Source organism: Amphiura filiformis, chromosome 11 (genome assembly GCF_039555335.1).
Source record: "Amphiura filiformis chromosome 11, Afil_fr2py, whole genome shotgun sequence".
Classification (NCBI taxonomy): Eukaryota; Metazoa; Echinodermata; class Ophiuroidea; order Amphilepidida; family Amphiuridae; genus Amphiura; species Amphiura filiformis.
In genome coordinates this window covers 29,173,185-29,197,091 of record NC_092638.1, presented here as the reverse complement: position 1 = coordinate 29,197,091, position 23,907 = coordinate 29,173,185, and the positions used below count along the sequence as shown (strand labels likewise).

At 37.7% G+C, this 23,907-nt stretch overlaps 1 protein-coding gene across 1 annotated transcript in view; it reads right to left on the bottom strand.

Annotated features, from left to right (window-relative positions):
* The window catches only part of LOC140164687 (thioredoxin reductase 2, mitochondrial-like), a 65,271-nt gene that overhangs the window by 14,699 nt on the left and 26,665 nt on the right, over window positions 1–23,907 (bottom strand). The window contains exons 4-6 of the mRNA XM_072188036.1: window positions 11,842–11,986; window positions 1,665–1,739; window positions 233–311 (exon numbers count right to left, since the gene is read on the bottom strand). Of these exons, the coding sequence (XP_072044137.1) occupies window positions 233–311; window positions 1,665–1,739; window positions 11,842–11,986 (299 nt within the window). The remainder of the gene's footprint in view (window positions 1–232; window positions 312–1,664; window positions 1,740–11,841; window positions 11,987–23,907) is intronic.

The window sequence follows — 23,907 nt, the reverse complement described above, 5'->3', positions numbered from 1 at the left end:
GGCTTTTATTTTATTCAGAGGGGCAATGGGGGTCCATGAGGCAGATCTCCCGAGCGGGTTCATCCCTCACCCCCCCCCTCCTAAAAAGTTGTTTTGGCTGTTTTTATGAGGAATTATCATTATCCAATGCCATGAATTCAATACATTTCTGGAATTTTTTTTAGCCACATTTCCAGAATTCCAGGAATTTCCAGAAGACTTGCATTACAAACCTAACATAGTACATACATACCTCTTTCCCTTTAGCAGTGACTGCCTTCACAGTGTGGTTATCCACAAATGATCCTTTGGCATTCATGTATTGCACATTTCTAGAAAAATATGATGAAGCAAAAATACATAGTTTAGTATGCTGCTCTGACAATTTTCCAGAGTATACTGAATCAGTTTTCTGTTCATACATTCCCATTTTATCACTACAATATGAGTCATTTGTGGAGTAGAATCTTTGCTGCACATTAAATTGGCTTTGATATAATTGTTATGGTTTCATAAATTTATGATTACCGTAACCACTCGGGATAAGCCCACCTTCGGCTATAAGCCCACCCCCTATTTTCAAACCATTTGGGGAACAAGGGTGCACTCGGGTATAAGCCCAGTAGTCATTTTGGCTAAGTTTTCAAATCATATCAATGCTTTTCTTTCACATTTAAGAGCAAATATTTAAAAAAGATGACAGAAATTACTGATAATGGGCAATATACAAATGGGGAAGATTTTTCTTTAAATTCAACTACTAGCCCCTCCTCGGTTATAAGCCCACCCCCATTTTTGAAGTGAAATTGCCCACCTGGGGGGGGCTATACCAGTGGTTACTGTAATTATAATAAGGTCACTTGCAATCAAGAGTTAAAAAGTTAATGTTATTTTGGTTCATTATTTTCGATAGATATCCAAGTTTTAATTTTTTTCATCAAAATTAATTTTTACAAAATAACGCATAGTTGTATGATTATTAATTTATTTAGCCTTTTTCCATTATAATTTGCATTTAAATTACCATATCTTACAAATTCTTCTCACATTTTTGGATGGATGATCATACATAATTTGTATGTGGAGTATTCATTAATGTACTCACAATGCAAGTCACAAACACACACACCCCCATAGTTACAGTCACCTTGGGATGCTGTTTAGGACTAGGCAAACGGGGACATTACTTTCTGACTTTCACCAGGGATGACTTTTTTTATCACCTATAGAAGGCACACTCTCAAATGCATTTTTAAGTTAGGCCAATATTTGCAGGCCATTGCACATATTTAGAATGCGGGGACAGTGCTTGATTCTGGGAGGTCCCCAGTTGGAATGTAAAGTATCATACAAATGTTCCCTGTGTGTGTTTGCCACCAACCGAGGACAGTGTGTATTGCTATCTAGCCGCGGACGTGTGTATCATTTCATTGCCTAATCGTGGACTAAAATGGCATGTTTTTTGTGTATGATACGGAACAGAATTTTAGCCGTTAACTGCCGACTGTATTTCTTATATACGTGGTTCACGGTTTTGAGCAAGTATCGCTCAAATGCATTTAGCATGCATTTGAGGTCTATGGCAGCAGTTTGAGAATGAGGACTATCCTCGGTTGCAGGTAAGTCCACAGTTTAGAGTGAAAAATATTTGCAGGCAAACACTGACGCATCACATAATGACTTACTTATCTTTAAGTTGTATCCTATGTCCCCAGTTGAGAGACTTAACATGGTTTTGTACCCCTGCAACAAGTGTGTCCCTGAAAATAAACAAGCAAACAAATAAATAAATAAACATCCATTGGTTTGTCTTTTATTTTAACAAAATTTAGCATTACATACTAATAAAACTTACTCATGATGAAGAGAGGAATGGCATACCAAGTGAATGAAAGAAATATTGTCTGCCGCTTTTTCATGACAAATACTGTGTAATGTTGGCATTCAACTAAACTTGATATCAAAAGAGAGCAGGGTTGTCAACAGGACCAAAAAAGTACTGGTTATAAATATTCATATATTTATAACTCAAATATTACATTTCTCTTAACCTTTTTTAATAATACATAGCAGTTAATGGATAGTAGTTCAACAAAATATAACTTGGGAATCAAATATAAATGTGTGATTTAACCCAAACGTAGGGTTATGATTAGGATTACCACTAACCATAATCCTGATTCTATTTCAGATTTACTAGGATTACAAGGAAGCGGCGTATAAAAGCCTTGTGAGACCTCTAGTTGAATACTCATCTGCCGTATGGGACCCATACACCAAGGATCTTTCAAACAAGATCGAAATGATCCAGAGGAGGTCAGCTCGCTTTGTTTTTAACGACTACAAGTCACAGTCACCAGGAGTCATCACCAACATGTTGAAATCCCTAAACTGGACATCACTGAGCGACAGACGCAAGGTACACAGACTCACCATCCTACAACAAGCACGCCAAGGTCACTTATCCCTGCCAACTGGAAAGCTCCTACAGCCGGTCCAGCGTCAATCACGGCATCTCCATTCAAACGCCTACACTATAATAGCAACTAACAAAGACTGCATGAAACATTTGTACTTTCCACGCACAGTAATAGACTGGAACTCTCTACCTGAGAATATTACCAACATATCATCAATACCTAAATTCAAAGAAGCCGTTAACCAACCACATCCAAGAATCAGCCAAGCAACTACAAGATTAATAGCAGAATACATGCGCACACACTTCCTGACCGTCTGACTCCACCTGGAGTGTTGGCCAGTATTCGAACGAAGACAAAGACAAGATGATAGTAATCAAAGATAAAGATATTGATGGAATTCAGCTTGTAGCAGATTTTGACTTGTTTAAAAAAATGAAGCAGTGTAAGTTTTACTTTGAAAAAGCCCGTACCAAAATATCACCAGTGGGATTTGGTCAATATGAAGACGCCAAATCATATCAGTGTGGGTTAATGGGAGGCATTCCCTGCTACATTCTGACGAATATGACACTTTCTCAGTTATGCGTATACATGAGAAGATATATCGCCTTAACACCACCCAATCAACAGCCGTTGAACAATCTATATATATCTGTGCTCAGTGACCACAATGAAATCTACAAGCTTCAGAGAGAGACCAAACAGAATTCAATTACCATTAATGGCGACTTTCTTTTCGGTATGTATACATAGGTATTGATTTTTTGTTAATATGAATATAAATATTGAAGGTGAACGCTAGGGATTGGGGAATAGGCTTTGAGGGTACCACCCCCCCCCCCCTCCCCACCTAAAACAAATTGTCTTGCTCTTTTTATAATGAAATATCATCATCCACTTCCCGAAATGTAAAAAAAAAAAAAAAACCTGAAAGAGAGTACTATTCCATATACCTGTTTGTACAGGGAATGAATACATGTGTCACAGCCCTGGTTGTGGACCACGATGAGGAGAGACGTGACATCAAACTGCCGCATAAAGAAACTGCAGTTTTACGATCCAGCACTTAGACTTCGACTAGCCAATCACAACATGTAATAGTGAGCTAGTGCAATCACATAACGTCATTTATCATATCGACTTTACACCCAATGAGACTGGTAAGGGCATCTGTCGCTTAACAAAGTGGATTTTATGCTGATCTTGTAAACTTCAGAAATTATCAGTTCGGTGAAGAAAGAAGATCAAATGGAACCAGAAAGATATTTTTGATATAGAGGCAAGAAAAGCAACTTTTATTTCATTCTTCGTGGTAACTTTAGAGTTAAAATCTACTTGTGTGTGCAGTACAGTACACACTACTTACATCATTTATCGATAGAGGGAAATGAGGTGTGCATATTCTCTGGTAATAACACGCATCGTCAAGCTTTGTCAACGTATCATGTACGGTGCTTCAACACCAAAACTCTCAACTCTTCTCTTAGACAAGTTCTGATAGCAATAACTCGAGAAACATTTTAGCTGACATAGTACAGACAACAGAAGAATTCCTTGAGTTCAAGCTTGACTGGGTTAATCACTCCATCGTTTACTATCTGGCTGGATATTACAAATTTCTCTTGACCGTGCTAGGGATGACTGCTGCCAAATCATCCTATACTTGTATTCAAGTTGAAGAAGTTTTAAACCAAGAAATACTCTTCAGCAATTCCTGGTGTCATACCGTGTACAACATCCAATGCCAAAACTGCAATGCCGCTTATATAGGCAAAACCAAACGCCCTAGGAATTAGAGCTTCAGAACATAGGAGAGAGCCCTCCCTGATAGTGGAACATGCTAAGAACACTGGACACCCTTTCCCTACTGCAGATGTCAAAATCCTGGATACAGCAGTTCTGCAGAAAACAGAACCATGGACAAGATATGCAAATTAGCAACAAAGTCCTCTTCATCAGGTCCAAACCTTTCTTGTCACAGATCCCCAATCATCAAGTCCATCCCACTGGATCATGCATGTCATTATCAACAGCCTTCACATTTTTCTAAGGACTTCAGATCAGCTAGCAGACCATTTAACAACAGAATAAAAATGTCAAGATCAAATAACCAGCAATAAATTGTGGAAAAATTATGCCCGGTATGATGAGGATCCGTATGCTAACATCAGGATACCGGGATGTGAATTCTACACGAAGGACAACAGGAAAGTCGGTCCTCGGGAAATGACCGGTCCAGAAAAGTTGAAATTATTTGAAAACCTGGACAAACCTGGACAAATTGCAAACATAATTTTTCTTTTTTTTTTATCACTATTTATATTACTTTTTTGTTTTGTTTCAAAATTCCATTCCTTATTCTGGTTGTAATTTTATATTTTAGGCCTTTATGTTTACCTTTTAACAAATCTTGTATATTGTGTGTGTGTTTATACTTTTGCATGCCACCATCAATATGGGGCACTGATGTAGACCTGTATATTTTATTGAATAAAGGTGATGTAAGATTGATAGTATAATCAGCTTGTGGAGAGAGTATTATGCTTTACACAATCAGATGTCATCATTTAATGCCCCATTCTTCCTTCGCCCAAGCCCATCACCCAGCAATGACAAGTTTCTCGCATTCCAGATGCTGTGTGAGCAGTGGTTGAAATCATATGTCAACATGTATGGGAAATCTAACATAGGAGTTGTATACGCACCTCTTTGTCAAACATACTAGTGGCCTACTGCAACGTTTTGAATCACTTGACATTTTCAGTGCACAAGGATTGGAGAAACTTAATCATGAGACAACAGCGGACTATTTTCAAAATACGAATCATAGAGGAATCAACTCTCTTAATCAACTTATGCGTAAGCAAAATCGAATGATGTACTTGGCACTTGTTATTTCTATACAAAAGCTACAAAAGAACACTTGCAAATTACGCCACGGATATGCAACTTCAGAGCGCCACAATTCAACAACATGTCCTTTGCAGAAGCACTAGCGATACAAATGTGCATTAGAATTTCATGTTCTATTATATAAGTTGGTATAGACACCGAAGCACTTGTTATAGTGCTGAGCCGGTTTTCGTACCCCAACTGGTTGCGTGACCTGTCAAAGGTTATTGATAGAGAAGATACAACACTTTCTAGTCTAATCAATACAATGATTGATTTGATTTATGATCAATGGGGTCACTTATTTACCAATCTGAACCAACAATGGCTTATTATGCAAAACATGCAGACTTTTGCAGAAGCGATCCAGAGAACTGGAGCTCCTCTGGAACGTTGTTGGGGGTTTATAGATGGAACAGCATGTCCTATTCGCAGACCAGGTCAGTATCAAGAAGATGTTTACAGTGGACACAAGAGAGTCCATGCACTGAAGTTTCAGTCTGTAGAGACCCCAAATGGAATGTACACGAATTTGTTTGTTCCAGTACAAATCTATCTGTGACGTCAAATTTTGGTAAAAAAATAAAAAAACATTATTTTGTCAATATTTTGTTTAATTAATTTTCAAAATTTAAATAATGTTTAAAGGGGGGTAACCCTATTGGTTTTGGACATGGATTGTCTTTAAAATTACATAATAATATCAAATATCGCCTCCTTTATGCTGCTTTGTGAAAAAACGAGAGCTTTGTCAGCGTAAATGTGAATAAATAGCCAAATTTGCAATTCAATACCTTGGTATACGTGAATTGCATTCTGGGCAGGCAATGACGAATGCTGACATGCTGTACAATGCCCGGCCCGTATTGAACGGAAAATGTTTTTTTTTTTGTACCGTTTCAGAAAAAAAGGAAACAAAATATATTTCCCCTTGCAATATGTACATTTCAAATGAATATTAAAAAAGTTTGGGTAAAATGGAGAGGAAAAAAAAACCTTCCGATACGGGTTTTGAACCGGTACCTATCGGGTAAAACAAACACGCTAATCAATTGAGCTATTTAGCACACCACGGTAACTGTTGCCGTTTTCATAACTAAATACGGCGCACCGTCTCCTCAGCAGTTAGTGTGGTTCGCTTTTTTCACAGAATGTGTATGACGCGAAACCAAAGTAGCTGTTGCAGAGACTGATATTTCGTTCATAATTCCCTCCCAGAAATCCAAAGTATTTACCATTGTTTACAAACTGGTAACCTGTAAAAACCGCTGTGATTCATGATTTCTCCGGAAATACATCGACTTGGAGCGTCAAATTTCAGGATAGTAATGAGAAAAATAGTATCTATTATGTGATACCAAAACCAAAACCAAAACAATGAAAAAAATCGGGGGATGATGCTGTCGATCGGGTTACGGACCTTTAATTATATATATTTTTTTTTTTTTTTTTTTTGTGAATTTTCTAGAATTTCATGTTCAATTATAAGTTGGCACTTGCTATAGTGCTGAGCCGGTTTTCGTACCCCAACTGGTTGCATGACCTGTCAAAGGTTATTGATAGAGAAGATACAACACTTTCTAGATTATTCAATACAACGGTTGATTTGATTTACAATCAATGGGGTCACTTATTTACCAATCTGAACCAACAATGGCTTAATATGCAAAACATACAGACTTTTGCAGAAGCGATCCAGAGAGCTGGAGCTCCTCTGGAAAGTTGTTGTGGGTTTATAGATGGAACAGCACGTCCCATTTGCAGAACAGGTCATTATCAAGAAGATATTTACAGTGGACACAAGAGAGTTTATGCACTAAAGTTTCAGTCTGTAGAGACCCTGAATGGAATGTACACAAATTTGTTTGGTCCAGTACAAATCTATCTGCGACTTCAAATTTTGGTAAAAAAAAAAAAAAAATTATTTTGTCAATATTTTGTTTAATTAATTTTCACAAATTAAATAATGTTTATTTAATATATTTTTTTTTTAATTTTTGGTGAATTTTCTAGAATTTCATGTTCTATTATAAGTTGGTCTTACTTCATAGTACCAAAGCACTTCAGTGCAATAGTGCTGAGCCGGTTTTCGTACCCCAACTGGTTGCGTGACCTGTCAAAGGTTATTGATAGAGAAGATACAACACTTTCTAGTCTAATCAATACATAACGATTGATTTGATTTACGATCGATGGGTCACTTATTTACCAATCTGAACCAACAATGGCTTAATATGCAAAATATGCAGACTTTTGCAGAAGCGATCCAGAGAGCTGGAGCTCCTCTGGAACGTTGTTGGAGGTTTATCGATGGAACAGCATGTCCCATTTGCAGAACAGGTCATTATCAAGAAGATGTTTAGAGTGGACACAAAAGAGTTCATGCACTAAAGTTTCGGTCTGTTTAGACCTCGAATGGAATGAGCGCTAATTTGTTTGTTCCAGTACGTATCTATCTGTGACACCAAATTTTGGTAAAAATGCTCAGTTTTGGAGAAAAATTTAAAAAAATATTTTGTCAATTACACTCATTATCAAACTTTGTCAACATAATATGTATGGTGCTTAACAACACCAAAACTGTCAACTCTTCTCTTAGACACCTTCTGATAGCAATAATTTGTGATGGAGAAAAATATGAACCATTCGAGAAACACTTAGCTGACGTAGTACAAACAACAGAAGAATTCCTTGAGTTTGCGCTTGACGGGGTTAATCACTCCATCGTTTACTATCTTAGATGGAACAGCACGTCCCATTTGCAGGCCAGGTCATTATCAAACAGATGTTTACAGTGTACACAAGAGAGTTCATGCACTGAAATTTCAGTCTGTAGAGACCCCGAATGGAATGAGCGCTAATTTGTTTGGTCCAGTACAAATCTATCTGTGACGTCAAATGTTAGTTTTTTTCTATTTTGAATTTTTGGCGAATTTTCTCAAAGTTGTAGTTGTACCAAGGCTCACTTTGAGAATGAAGATTAAGCCACCAACATCTGATCTGAAATCCAGAGACCTCAGAGACAAATTTTGATGTCTCATCCAAGATGAGGAGAGAATCAGTATCCGAAATATGGCGGGTCCTTGCGTCAAATACCGGGAAAGAAGGCGCGGACCCGCACATTTCCTACGGTACAGGTCCGTGTGACCCGTAAAAATTGAGACGAGCAAAGACCAGAAAATCCTAGTTTTGTTGTTCCACTGGAAAATCTGGTTCATATACATGGTTCACATAATACGCCCAGCTCCCTGAGTACACTTTCATTTTAGTTTCCCATCAAGTTTTCAACCTGGGTTTTCAAATTTCAAAGGCAAGGGTCCGGGGTCGGACCCTTGAAAACTGGGAGGAGTGGACCCTTGAAATTTCAAGGGCAAGGTTCCTAGGACCCTTGGATTCTTTTTTTATTTCGAGGCCTGTAAAGAATATGCAGTTTAAGGACCTTTATCCATGTCACCTTCACAAAGTTACTATAATAGAGCGGTCATCTTAATAAGGGTGAAATAAGGCTTCGAAGTCAACTGCGCTGGTGTTCTACCAATGAATAACTTCTCTTTGGACAAAATGAAAGTGTCATGTTAGATGCTCCAGAGGAAAATCACAGTGCATCCAACCATAATTTCTCTGTGCACTGGGCCATAGAGTTGGCTGTGTACTGGGAAATGCAACGAGTAAGTTTAAAATGGACAACTACAGGACAATCTGCAGGGCCTATGCTGTTAAAAATATTTAGTACATTAATGTTAATCATGAAAATCAACTAGATTTCCCCCCGTTCTACGGGATGAATCTGTAAAGTAGGATCAGTTGGTCAGGCGTTTTATTTTTCTGGAAGCTAAAATTACCTAAATTTTCACCAAAATTTTACCAGGATTTGTTGCAAACATATATTCTGAACATGTTCAGCCAATTTAATCAATTTTGGCCCAAAAAACAGCTGATTTTACATGATTTTAACCAAATTAAAAAAAAATCTCCAAAACGCATATTCTGGGTCGGCTGGGCCCGTAGAAAAGTGGGTTTTTTTTCATCGCCTAATGCTGTAATAATATAATGCCAGTATTACAAATTCAACTGCAGAAGAATTATTCATGTTTATATTGCTTGCTATTTATTTTATATACAAATTTAAACCAATTTAATTTTGTCACCATTTCTGGACCATTTTGCCGTAAAGTGCAAATTATGAGGTGTCATGTGATGTCAAACTGCCGGCAACTGTCAGGCAACCATGATTGTTTGTAATTAACCCCCTGAGCACTACCTGCTGATCTAACATTGCCTCTGATTGGTCAATTACATGTGATTTTCACTTTAAATCACCAATCAAAATGGAGCTTTGCAAAATTCACCCCAATTTTGTGCATAGTGAACTTATTCTAACAATGTTGCTGATTGAGCCAATTGATAATGAAAACTTCTTTATGGCCAATTGGCAGGTAGTTCTCATGGGGTTAAAGATAGGAATACTAAATAACTGCCCTATGAGTTATAAAGGTAGTTTAAGGTGCTCCTAAAGGCATCTAAGGAAAGCCTTCGTTCAAATCAAGAACTTATGTGCCTTGTCATTCCCAAGACCAACAGACTGATAGGTGACGGATTGTTCAATGTCTTTGAACTCAGAATCTAGAACATTCTTCCTTCATACAGATGCTACTTTCAAACGTAGCCTAAAAACCCATCTTTTTAACCATTGTTGATGACTCTGCGTTTTTCAACAAGCAAGACTAGGTGACCTGTCCCTGCCCATCGGAAACCTTCTACAGCCCGTCCAGCGCCAGTCACGGCATCATCATCCTGAATCATACTCAACGATATCAGCAAATAAAGATTGCTATAAAAACTCATTTGTGCCAAAAACAATCCGTGATTGGAACTCTCTTCCACCACACCTAATCAGTATCACAAAACCAGAAACCTTCAAAACTGCAGTAACCAAGCATCTAAGCAACCAAGACTAGCAAGAATTAATTAAACCACAGCGCAGATCACACATCCTGACCGTTTGTCTCCATACTTGAGTGTTGGGCAGTATTATACTCAAGACTCAAGATGTTGTTTCTTTTCCATGTTTTTGTTTTTTAGTAGTAGTGTAAGTTTTTCTGATTGTAAAGTGCAATGATCATTTTTTAAATTGCACTATGTAAAAGCTGTTGTATGTGTATGTATCTCAAATATTTACAAAGCAGCATGCACCAAACTGTTGCAAGATGCTTAAAGTCAAGCAGCCCTAAGTCGATTTTATAAACTGAGTAAAGAGCATGTAGAGTAGCCATTCATTGTTCGTGCACTTGTTACCTCTCGCCTGGACTATGGTAACTCACTTCTCACTGGAACTACAGAAACTAATCTTAACAAGCTTCAACGCATCCAAAATCGGGCCGTCCGTCTTATTTGTGGTTTAAAGCGACATGATCATTTTTGTGACATGATCAAGGGGAATGAGTCGCATGTCGACCTTGATCGAAAATGAGTTTACATATGTTTCTAAGGAGGACATTTAGTGCTTTCAGAAACTAAAAACTCCATGATGATACGACTTTTCTTTTTGAAGATATATCAATTTATCAATCGATAAAAACAATATAAAACAAAAGAATTTTAATACTTGCTTTGCCAATATCTCAAAATCAATATTAGCGACATCCGACTCATTTCCCTTGATCGTGTCACATTTCTCCTCTGTGAGCTTCATTGGCTTCCAGTTAAAGAACAAATAAAGTTTAAACTTCTCACCATCATATTTCAGTGTGTGCATGGGTTAACTCCAACTTATTTGCAAGATAATGTTCACCTTTATTCATATGTTAACACCAGACATCATTTGCTTCGTTCTTCTCTTGATAATACCAGACTTCACATTCCGTATACAAACTGCTGCCTAGGGGATCAGGCTTTCCATGTTGCTGGTCCATGGATATGGAATACTCTTCCACAGCATATTCGTGAGGCCCCCACCCTTAACAGGTTCAAAGATCTCCTCAAATCACATTTATTTCCTGTTTCATAATATTGTTTTTGTTTATATTCATTTGCATGTTTTTGTAGCGCAAGTCTATGCGCTTTGGTATTTTATGATAAGGCACAATATAAATTCTTATATGTATGTATGTATGTATGTTTGTACTAGGGGTACCCAGTGGGAAATGTCCAGATGATTCTCAGCTACACAAACTTAACATTAGGTTTCATATGCACAAAACAAGTTAGACCAGGTCTAACTTTAGACCTGGTCTAATTATAAAGACAAGTCCTACGGAGAAGGAACTTTCTGGTATTTAAATTATAAAATACCTTATTATACATGTATATTTTTGTAAAGGGCAAATACATGTAGCTTAATATTAGGTGGCTGCAGTAACTTTTGGACTTTGCTAGGTGTAAAGGAGGAAAAGAAAAGAGTAAAAGGATCCCTCCCCAAGTCTAACCTCCATAGTTAGATCACGTCTAACGTTAAAGTTTGCAGCAAAGTTTAAACCAGCATCATTGCAAAACCTGGTGACAAGGTTTGTCAGTTCTATCCAAAACTTTCTCATCAATGATTCCTTACCAGGAATGAGTGACGTCATCTTGGACCTGCCAACCATACTTCCTGCTATCATCAATGGCTTCTCCAAGTAATGCTGCTTGGTGCATTAACTTCTTAGGAATACATCCAACATTAACACAAGTACCTCCAAGACCCCACTTAGTCCCTGTAAGAAGAGAGAAATAAATTATGATAATGTCATTCTTCTGAAAGAATGGTGAATGTCCAAGCATATGAACCATGCGAGTACCCCAACCTTTGGAGGGGAAGTAATGAAATTCATATGCATAAACGATCAAGATGCTGTAATGAAACAGCTATTTTCTTTCATTTTACCACATCAGTTTGGTTCAAAATAGAAAGACAACATAACTCCATATCTTACACTTCCCACAATGCATTTCTTCCCTGTACTGATTTGCTATTCAGTGCAGCATGGTTTGATAGTGACAGAAAATACCTCAATTAATAGAGCTCGACCAGATCTTGCAATTGAGGTATTCCTTGTCACTATCGACACATGTTGCACTGACTAGCAAATCAGTACAGGGAAGAAATGCATTGTGGGAAGTGTAAAATATCTTCTCTGATATCTGATAGCTTCCAGAGAAGTACGGCATTCATTTGCTCCGATTGATGCGCATGGATGTAAATGGGCAACATATTCATTTCCTGAAAATCCATCTGGTCCTTGGACAGGTAGCCGCGGGCTTGCCAGTGGTATGGAACATTTAATGGTTTGTCCCGGGAATACGCTGCAGGGTATCACTCCCCCCCCCCCCCACCTCCTTTTTATGACAAATTATCATCATCCAATTCGAAATGCAAAAAAAATTAATTTTAAAATTTTAAAAAAAACTTTTTTTTAATTTCCAGAGTTTTTTATGGCCAAATTTCTGGAATTCCGGCTTTTTACATAAGATTTACATCCCTGGAGAGGTGATAATGATCAACATATGCGAGCTTTGTGTTCCCTTCGAGAGCGCCGCTCTTCGCCGACCAACACTTTGATGCATAATTGGCCAATCAGATTATCGGTTTGTTGTTAAGAATGTCACACGATTGAAGCAGCCAATCAGAACCCCACTTCCATGTTTACGCTATACACACACTGACTCAAACTGTAAACAGGTTCCGTTCTTCTCTGCCAGAGAGTGTAATTGATCGAACAAATTTGGCTCCATTGCTTTTATAAAGTGAAACAATTCTGTCGGTCCATGCCACGTCACTTCCGGTTTGCGGCTAAAAGGTCACGCTGATGGGTCACGTGATTCATGGGGGAAACTCGGAGAGCTGGAGTGACCCTGGAGAGACGCTACAAAACCCCGCGAAAATCGAGAGTGTGTTGTGTTGACACTGATTGACAGTTCTTGTCGTTGGTGTTGTTCCGGTGCGAGAAGACCGATATTTGTTTATCTTGTTCATATATTACTTCATATTACTTCACTATGGCGTATGATTACGCAAATAAATTAAATGATGTTGCGCGCGATAGATATTTAGCCAAATTGGAGGGGGCAGGGTTACAAGATTGCCCGTATAAACTGGAGGCAAGTTGCTGGTTGGCGGACCCAACAAAGTGGCCAGATGTGCAGTACCCTGACATCTACTCGTACCTTGTAGAAACGCCAGGTAAGCTTACTATTATTTCAATATTATGCATGGTGATGTCATGTATGTAATAAGAAGTACAACTCACTTTTAAATATCTTGTAAATAACAAATAGCATGGATAGATTTAGTCCGAATAATCAGACCCAGAACAAAATATTAATTTCTGACATGATGATGATCGTGTTCTGGGTCTGAACTGTTTCCATTCGTCGTGTTAGTACATGATGAATGCAAATCAGATCATGCATGGTCACATCCCGGGGTCACAGATACCTTCTTCCAAAATCATGAAATTAGTGTAAACTTCAGTCTTCATTGATAAGGCTCAGACACGGAGTGTGATACAATGTCAATGACGATGGTTACATCTCATCCCCGATCTCATCTCATATCAGGCAACTTTTTGGAATTGCTAGGGCAGGCGTGAGACACTGTCTGTCGTACCGGGGCGGAATTATTTTTTGCCGACTGCAAATTTTTACAATGTTAATTTTGACCAAATTTATATTTGAGCCACACGCGCACTTGACTTGAGAATCTAAAAAGTGGGGGGGTAGAGACAACAAATTATTTTTACGATGCGTGAGTTATGGTGAGATTTTACTCATTTGACAGCTCTTTGCGTGAGATTTACTACCTAGCCTTGGCATGAGACCGTGCGAGAACTCTAGCTTCTAAATTGCACACTATAATTACGCATTCGATGCTAGAGTGCGTTGCTATCTTTTCCATCGGACAGCCTTGCAACTTTCTGCACCGGAAGCTAAATTTATTCTGTTCATGTTTAAATTTGGATTCAGTTATTTCGATGAGTCAACTATGAATCACTGCGCTTTTTACTTTAGTCGCTCAATCGTCACCAATTTCCAAACATAAACAGTGCTTTGTGAAATTTAATGTTACCGAAATATATTTTGATGATTTATCTGCATCTTCAATTCAGATCAAAGTTTGCTAATTTTTTCTAAGATGTTAATCCTGCTAACAATTCCCCGATGTGTCATTTTAAAAGCAATTTTTTTGTGCGCTGTACCTGTGATCGAAATTCCATTGTTTACATGGTGATGGTGTCGTCAATACTCGTCATGCTTCACTGATTCTTGCATTTTGAAATAGCTCCACGTTGTATAATTCCTCATCCATCATCAGTTATCAGTGGCCTGGATTGCGGATAGAGATTTTGATCAATGGTTCGCTAGTGCTATTTGAATTTTATCTGAAAATTTTTGATCACGATTGGCGATTGTTTCAAATAATGTAATGTAATTTGGCTAAATTTGCAGAAATTGCACTTCAGTAGATTTTAAGACTGTTAGAAATAATCATGACTCGCGTTATTGGGGATTATGGGGCCATGTGCACATTGTTTAATTTTGGCCCCCAATTATTTTGAGGACAAGCAAAATCTACACAAAATTGGAAGGGGACGTATCTGACAGTAAAACCTAAAATGTAAATGGAAAAGAAATACTGATCTATTTTTATGGTATAAATGTTACATCATGGCTGTAAGTCCTTAACTACTGTACTAACTTTCTCTCTATTTTTATTTAATTTTTATTTCATGTCTATAATACCAATCAAATAACACTGGATGAGGAGTGAGGGCTAAGAAAGACTGATGAATGATGTCTTGATCAATTGATGACTGTCGAATCCTTTTTTTTTAATATCAACCAATCATAACACCTGTTGAGAGGACGAGTGGAGGCAACACCATCTGCACTCACTTACACTAGTCCGATCAACGCATGATTTTACTTGCTTCGTGAATTGCGATTACTTAACTGTTTTGTGTCTGGCGAAACTTTTGCCTGCCATGACTATTACAGTTGGGTTATGGCATATTCACATTGATCCACATTGATGATGCTACCAAGTACCTACCAATCATAACACCTGCTGAGAAGACGAGTGGAGGCAACACCATCTGCACTCACTTACACTAGTCTGATCAACGAATGATTTTACTTGCTTCGTGAATTGCGATTGCTTAAAACTGTTTTTTGTCTGGCAAAACCTTTACCTGCCATGACTATACAGTTGGATTATGGCATAGTCACATGCCATTGATGAACCAGTATCAACCTGGGATGTCAGATTCAATGTTATATCCTTTTTGTCTCACCTTTTTCTTGTTCAGAAACTTTTCAAAAGTTTTCAAAAGATAGTGATGATTGAAATTTAGGTGATTATAAGCTGAAACTACAACCAGAATAAGATGTGAAACAACTCTTCACAAATCTTTTTAAATGCACTAACCTATTCGCCTATGGCACGGTTCCGCCATGATGCAAGGAGAGCCTCGAACTGGCATGACATGAAAGGAAGAATTACATAACTTTACGCAATGTTATATGACTGGTTCAATTAGGGATTCAATCATGTTTCACCGTTGTTCATCACCGTTTAACAACGATGCGAACGCGCATCGTCTGCGTGCGAGTTTTCGCCGGGCAGCTTAGCTGCCCGAGCTAAGTAAACCACGCAGACGCTGCCGACGCGAAGTTGTTAAACGGTGATGAACAACGGTGAAACATGATTGAATCCTTTCAACAACGAAAAGAAGCTAAAGATCGTATAATTCACGATTATTTCACGGGGAAATGTCACTAAGCCTTACAAAAACTTCGATGATTTCTCTGTTAATATCATCAATAAAACTGCAAAATTTAGCCGCTATCTGAAAATACTGAATTCAACTTGTAAGCTTGCATACGCACAAAGGTTCCAGGCATGACGAATTTTACGCGCTCTCGCGTAACGCGTACTCGCGTTCGCGTATACGCTACCGTACAGTAAAAGTGTGGATTCATCACGGTTTAACAACGGTTGGCTCCTGTACAAAGGTATAGGAGGAGTTGTTGAATTCCCATTCATGCATGCTGCCAGATCGAGGCTCTCCTCGCACATGGTGGAACCATGCAATGGGCGAATTACAGTCACAATGCCCAATACATCGAAAATAACCAATTAAAAAAGAATTAATCAAAATTGATTTTTTTTTTTTTTTTTTTACAATCGCTCAAGCATATATAGTTGTTTTAAAGGGCAGGTCTATAGCAAAAACAACATCATATCATTGGCAAGCTAATATTATGAGGACAATGAAAATGACTCCTTTTTTGATTATATAAGACGTTTAAAATTGATATTCCGCAAAAAGGTGAGTTCCTTCGAACGAGACAGATTTGGCCTAGAAAACCGATGATGTCATGAAATGAGATGTGCCCGCTGTGAGAAAAGGGACTATAAACGCTTTCAATGGACAGAACGTATACTGTTGCTGTTCACAGAAAAAAATTACAAATTAAGTATTACAAATTGCATGGTTTTTAAACATGGATAAAATCAGCCGCTTCTTTTTTATATATTAGACAATTGTGATATTACAATTCATGTATATCAATATCATGAGAAATATTAGGCCTAAAAAATAAATACATAATTTGAGCTTAGAATTTCATCTGAGACTAGCATATAAACCGTGTTAGTCCACAAACTCATGTATCTGATTTCCCTGTATATTGCAATGCTATAGTTTCAGTTGGATGAAATATTACAAAGCAAACGCATAGTAACAATTACTGTGTGGGCTTTGTTCCCGCAAGACAATAGCGTGCATATTGTTATGCAGCATTGTTATGGTAAGTGATAGTACAACTCATTGTTGCTATCAGTCAAACGGGGGAGAACACGTACGCTTCAAACGGGGCTGAACTTTACCCACACAATTTCTCCTTTTTCAGGAAAAATACGCACAAAAAAATTGCAACAAGTGTCAACTTGTAATGTAATAATTATTCTCTTCGAATAGAGATAAACTTGTTTTTGCTATAGACCTGCCCTTTAAGTTAATATAAAAAGCCTTTGGCCATAAAAAATGAGTGATTACAAATCCATTGCGGTATGCATTTAAAAAAAAATTATTTTATCGATAAATCCGTTTTGACCAGTTATATTTTGCCAATTGCAATACCGTGTTCGTTCCAATAAGTGCCCATGCTCCAATAAGTGCCCACCCCGGGTATTTTCAATTTGCTAAAGGGTACCATTAAGGTTGAAGTGACAGATGTCAATACATTGAAATAGCTGCAGGACTACAAGTCCTGCGTAAACTTGCAATACATTTTCTGCATCAGAAATGCTACTAGAACGTATCAGGACACTTTTATAACATACGTAAAATTGTCTCTAATAAACACCCCTTGCGAAAAAATTGGGTTAACGAGGTAAAAATAAGCGCCTACCCAAAATGACTTGAAGCGCCTAGCCCTGGGTGCTTATTGGAATGAATACTGCAATTGTCTGATTTTTTGAAAATAAAATAAAAATTGTGAAATAAAATTTTATTTTTGAACGTTTTCACCATCAGATAGATATCCAAATTATGGGGGTGAGGCAGATAAAACAAACCTTTTCTTTGGCCTTTGATTGTTGAAGTAGTTTTTTTTTCTTTTAATCTTGTAGGTGTGTTCACAAAGGAATCTATGAAGAACTACAGGTCACTAGAAGCCCACAATCAGTTTATATCTGGGTGGGTTTCTACGGTGTACCATCATGTGTCATCTAAAGGAGCGTATGTTATGAAAGCTGATGTGAAACCATCGCAGAGGCTTAATGACCCACCTCACCATCCATGGGTGGCAGTCCAGAAAGATGGGAGCATAATTACAGCCCATTGCGACTGTATGGCTGGGTAAGTAAAGTGTCAAGTGTGTATGTGTAGAAATAATTATTTTTAGAGACATTGCTGATTTTATGTAATTTTATAATTTTGTCTCACCTGAACTGTTCAAAGGGAGATAATATTTAGTGTACACTTGTATGGTGTGTTTGGGAACATGTGCACAAGTTATCTTGAAAAGTTGCTATGACCCGGGGCACTGCCATTACAAGGTGGACACCATGCTCATGTATGGACTTTCAAAATGGACCCTAAACAAGTAATTATCCTTCGATCTCAGAATACCCTAAACAAGTATTTTGTCATGTTTTCCCCACCCTAAACAAGTATTTTCAAATCAAGTCTGAAATCATACCCTTTTTAAGTAAGCCTTTGCTGGATGAATTCCCGTTTATGTCGTGGAGAACCACCGTATGTTAGCCTATGTTCCCAGGTATATATCGCGCAGAAATATGTAGAGACAGTGTGCGTAGTACCTTCTCCTGTATGGGGATTATCACTAATTTATCAGAGGTCCCGCTATTGCTCACACAACAACTCTCCCGGAGTCGCTGCCTCGCTGGGTTAAAAATAGAATCATAGAATGTAAGCAGAAGTCGGGATTGTCACCGAACTGGGTCACCGGTATAAAACACGGTTAGCTACGATTGATTACGACCCAATTATGTCTCAAATGTTTCATTTTCATGAATAGTAATTAAAATATATACCCTTTACACGCATCCAAGCTGTTGTCCACCTTGTAATGGCAGTGGCCCCCCGGGCTATGACCTAGGCTATGATGACAAACTTGGTGGGGGTACCAGTCCCAGAATATTTACGCAAACCTTGTGAACAGGTTATTTAGATATCTGTTTGTGTAGGGTGGTGGGTGGTGCTTGTAATGGATAGCCTGACGAGAAATGAATGTGGTTATATGCCTGCAGGATTAGACTAGTAGGGCATGGTGGGTGTCGTGGAGTAAAGGTTGTATTGGGGATGAATGAGCAAGGAATGTGGTGAGGTTAGAGTGGTCTGTAGGCTATAGGGTGTGGTGAGGGGTAGGGGTGCAGAGAGTGAGGGTGAGGCTAAGGTGGGATAGGCAAGGCAGATCAATTTAACACACTGAAATTGATCTGGTTTGATTCAGCTTAATATGGTAATTCATGAAGCACCATAAATTTGGCATATATATATATTTTGCAAAATTAATTTGCGTATTTTTCTTTTCTTATTAGTTAATTATTCTTAACACCGATTTTCTGCTTTCTAATGATGATGCTACCAAGTACCTACCAATCATAACACCTGTAGAGAGGACGAGTGGAGGCAACACCATCTGCACTCACTTACACTAGTCCGATCAACGCATGATTTTACTTGCTTCGTGAATTGCGATTACTTAACTGTTTTGTGTCTGGCTAAACTTTTGCCTGCCATGACTATTACAGTTGGGTTATGGCATATTCACATTGATCCACATTGATGATGCTACCAAGTACCTACCAATCATAACACCTGCTGAGAAGACGAGTGGAGGCAACACCATCTGCACTCACTTACACTAGTCTGATCAACGAATGATTTACTTTTACCTGCCATGACTATTCAGTTGGATTATGGCATAGTCACATGCCATTGATGAACCAGTATCAACCTGGGATGTCAGATTCAATGTTATATCCTTTTTTTAGTACAAATTACATATTATACTTGAGTCGCATGACAACGTCAACATCAACAATATGGAGGACATAAAATGTTTGTCTTTGAGCTGCCGTGCACGTTTGTTTTGCAGTTTGCATAAGGCCAGCCATGTGTTTCAGAATTTGGCCGAAATACCTATTTTGCTAATTATGGAGTTGTTTGTGAAATGTGTGATTCTAACATGTACTTTAAATTGATGGCTATCCTTCATGCTTCTTTCATTTCAGATTGGGCGAATCATGTTCCCATGTAGCTGCAGTGTTATTTAAGGTGGAGGCAGCAGTTCGTCTTGGGTACACAAGAACCGCATGTACAGAGCAACCATGCCTCTGGAACAAATCATTCACCAAAAACATCGAAGCCACCCCAGTCCACAAAATTAATTTCTACAGCCAGCCTTCCAAAGAGCGTCTCTTATCAAAAAAACGGCAATCACTAATTCCCCAAGCATCCACAGATCAGAAAAAGAAATTCTTAGAAGACTTAGGTAACAAAGCTCCTACATGTGTAGGATTAAGTTCCTTTGATGCACACTGTGCACCATTCGCTCCTATATCTCCATGCATAGCTGAACCTGAAGGTATGAAGCTACCACTAAATATGAGAACTTTATATGACCCAGAAAATTACAAAAATGTAGAAACAGCTGTAAATGTTGCAGCAATATCAATAAAAGTTACTTCAGATCAGATACAAAATCTTAGAGAAAAAACAATGCAGCAATCCGATTCCACACTGTGGCATGAGATGCGAGCAGGGAGAATAACAGCATCGAATGTCCACCAAGTTCTCCATACGAAGATGGACAAGCCATCTACAAGTTTGTTAAAAAAAGTATGTGGCGTAGCAACAACAGACCTCAGAGGAGTTGCTGCTGTAGATCGGGGAAGGCAGAATGAATCTGTCGCCCTCGATGAATATTTGGACAACCTAAATGGTTCCAATTGTCACGAAAAAGTAACAGTTCACAGAACAGGTCTTTGGCTGAAAGAAGAAAACCCATTCATTGGCGCATCTCCTGATGCAATGGTGCACTGTGAGTGCCATGGTACAGGTGTAGTTGAGGTAAAATGCCCATATAAGCATAAAGAAAGTGATACTGTACAAGTGAGCAGAGACAGCTCCCAGTGTTTGAAAATGGTAGATGGCCAATATTTCGTTAAGAAAGACCATCCATATTATACACAAATACAAACTCAAATATATGTGTGCAATGTGAAATACGGTGACATTGTTATATGGACTCTTAAATCAGTCATAGTACTCAGAATCGATAGAGATAACGAATTCATTTCAAATATGGTGTCAGACGTTTCAGCGTTTTGGTGGAGGCACTGTTTGCCAGAGGTACTGACACGGAGCATAGAATTATGTGTAAGTGAAGTAAGAGATGTCACGCAACAGTACCCATATTGTATTTGCAAAGAAGACAAGGGGGGTCAGATGATTGGGTGCGATGATCCAAAATGTAAGATCAAATGGTTCCATATGGAATGTATTAAAAGAAAGAGAGTACCCAAGAAGGAGTGGTACTGCAAAAGCTGTCGACAGATTAGACCTAAAAAGGACGGACTCTGAATATGCAAAGGAACAGCAATTGGTGTCTTTAAGCTTGATCGTTACAAAAGTCTGCATATGAAGAGCTTAGTTGCAAAAGCCCTTACATCCACCTCTTGCTGAAATAATAAAAATATTCATTTTGGTCGTTGTTTGACTTTCATACCACCTTCCCTTCCGCAGATATTGTATATTTCCCGTTTGGGAAATCTTAGGGAATTTCCGGAAATCTGAACTTAAAATGAATATAAAATCATTTTGTTTTAATTTTTTGATGTATAATAGTGACATTGAATGTTCTTTAAATATTTAAACCAAAAGAAACTGGTCTTGGGTCAATGTGTTTGAAAAAGTAATTTTAATTAACAAAAGGTTTAGCTTCGGAAATAAAATGGCATTTTGCCAGTCTTAATTTAAAATTCATAATTAACGATCAACTTCAAACTTGGTATGGTGATAGTATATGCTGGCATAATGTGCTGTATACCTTTGTGTCACATTATTTGCATATTTATGAATATTAATGAGCTCATTAGCATATTTTGCATACATTGTCATTAATCCGAGAGGTTGCAGGTTCGAACCCTGATGGGAGGTTGCAGGTTCGAACCCTGACGGTGCCTAGTACGCGCTTGTGGAAAATCTAATTCGCTTGACGGCTTGTTCAGTGCTCAACAATATATCAGTATGCCACCTGATATAAATAGATATAAAATCAAGAATCGGTTTCTTATCCTTTAAATTGTTGAGCAGTTTTTGTCATTTCTAAATCACAAAACAAAATCTGGATTTTCGTGTCAGGGAAAAAAGTTCATTTTGGCAGTTGCGAGGGCAGGCAGGTAATTCTGCTAAAGACAGTTAGGACACCAAGGCAATGATCCCTTTTTAGATAAATTTTTTCAAACCTGATTATTTGCTGTGATTTTGGTAATGTTTGTACACAAATTTCACAAAATCAACTAAATTTGTTGACGGAAAACATCCAAAATAATGACACCATTTTTACAGAGCCTGAAATTGGAACTTGAGTTGAGTGTAAACAGTATTGTTGCATGAAATAGATGCATTGTTGCATTTTGAAGACTTCTAATCACAACATGCATGGATCAACTTTTATCATTATTATGTTTTGATGGATCCAAGTTGTGATAATATTGGATCCAAAACATAATAATGATAAAATTGATGCTTTACGCCCAATATTTATTGGTCTCGCTATGAGTTGTAAAATATTGGACTCGACTACGTCTCGCCCAATATTTTAAAACTCACAGCTCGACCAATAAATATGGGCTCAACCGATCCAATTTTATATCAAACTCGACTTATGCAGTGTATAAACAAACACCCAATTTATAGAATAAGTCCAAAATGGATATTTGAAACATGAGCAAGTGATGGCACAAAAGTCCAATGCACAATTTGTTTTAAAGTTGACTATACTGTGTAGACACCCTGTCAACAAATAATGCTGATCAATGTAATCAGGGTCAATGAGTCAAAAAAATGCCCATTTCAATCATAATTTCTGCAAAAAAAGATATACCCACAACCAAAGTAACCAAATGCAACCGTACATATCTGCCCATGTAAAACTCAAGTTAAAAATGTCCACAAAATATGTGAATTGTATAAAAATTTAAATTTATTCAATATATTATATAATAATACATCACACATATAAATTGTATGCTCTGTACATATTACAATACATATGGGCAATACATAAAGGGAGTCCATAAAATTACCGAGTGAATGCAAGACAAGAAATAGACATCAGAAACATACAATTTAAAATGTAGCCCATAGCCTATTTTATTGTTTTAGCCACTGAGTGCATCTATCGTCTCCTATAACACAGGCGACATCATTATTGTAAGTAAAACAACAAGGCGAAGCCGAGTTGTTTTACATCAAAAATAATGATGTCGCCTGTGTTATATGAGACGATAGATCCACGACAGCTGCTAAAAACAATACCTTTATTTTCATTCGTAAACACTTCAATTCAAATAGAAATATCATAAATATGAGCTGATTTTTAGATTTTTGGATTCTGATGTCCATTTTCTTGACTTACGTCCAAATTTGTGATGCGATCAAGCCAAATCAGTCAGAACTCGGAAATATTGATTTTGAGATATAGCCAAACAAAGGACATTTTTCCTTTTGTTTCCTATTGTTTTGATAACTCTTTAATTGCTCATATCTTTGGAACTCGTTGTTCAATTTCAATGGGATTTTCTGCAAATCCAGCTTTATAAATACTTTTACATTCCTATAGGAAACTGAAAATTTATTATTGCCGAGTTCCGACTGATTTTGCTTGATCGCATCACATTTATGCTCACAGTAATTTTTTCACTGGAGCTACATTGGAACATGATTCACCCAATCTAAAATGAAAGAAGCATGAAGGATAGCCATCAATTTAAAGTACATGTTAAAATCACACATTTCTCAAACAACTCCATAATTAGCAAAATAAGGTATTTCGGCCAAATTCTGAAACACATGGCTGGCCTTATGCAAACTGCAAAAGT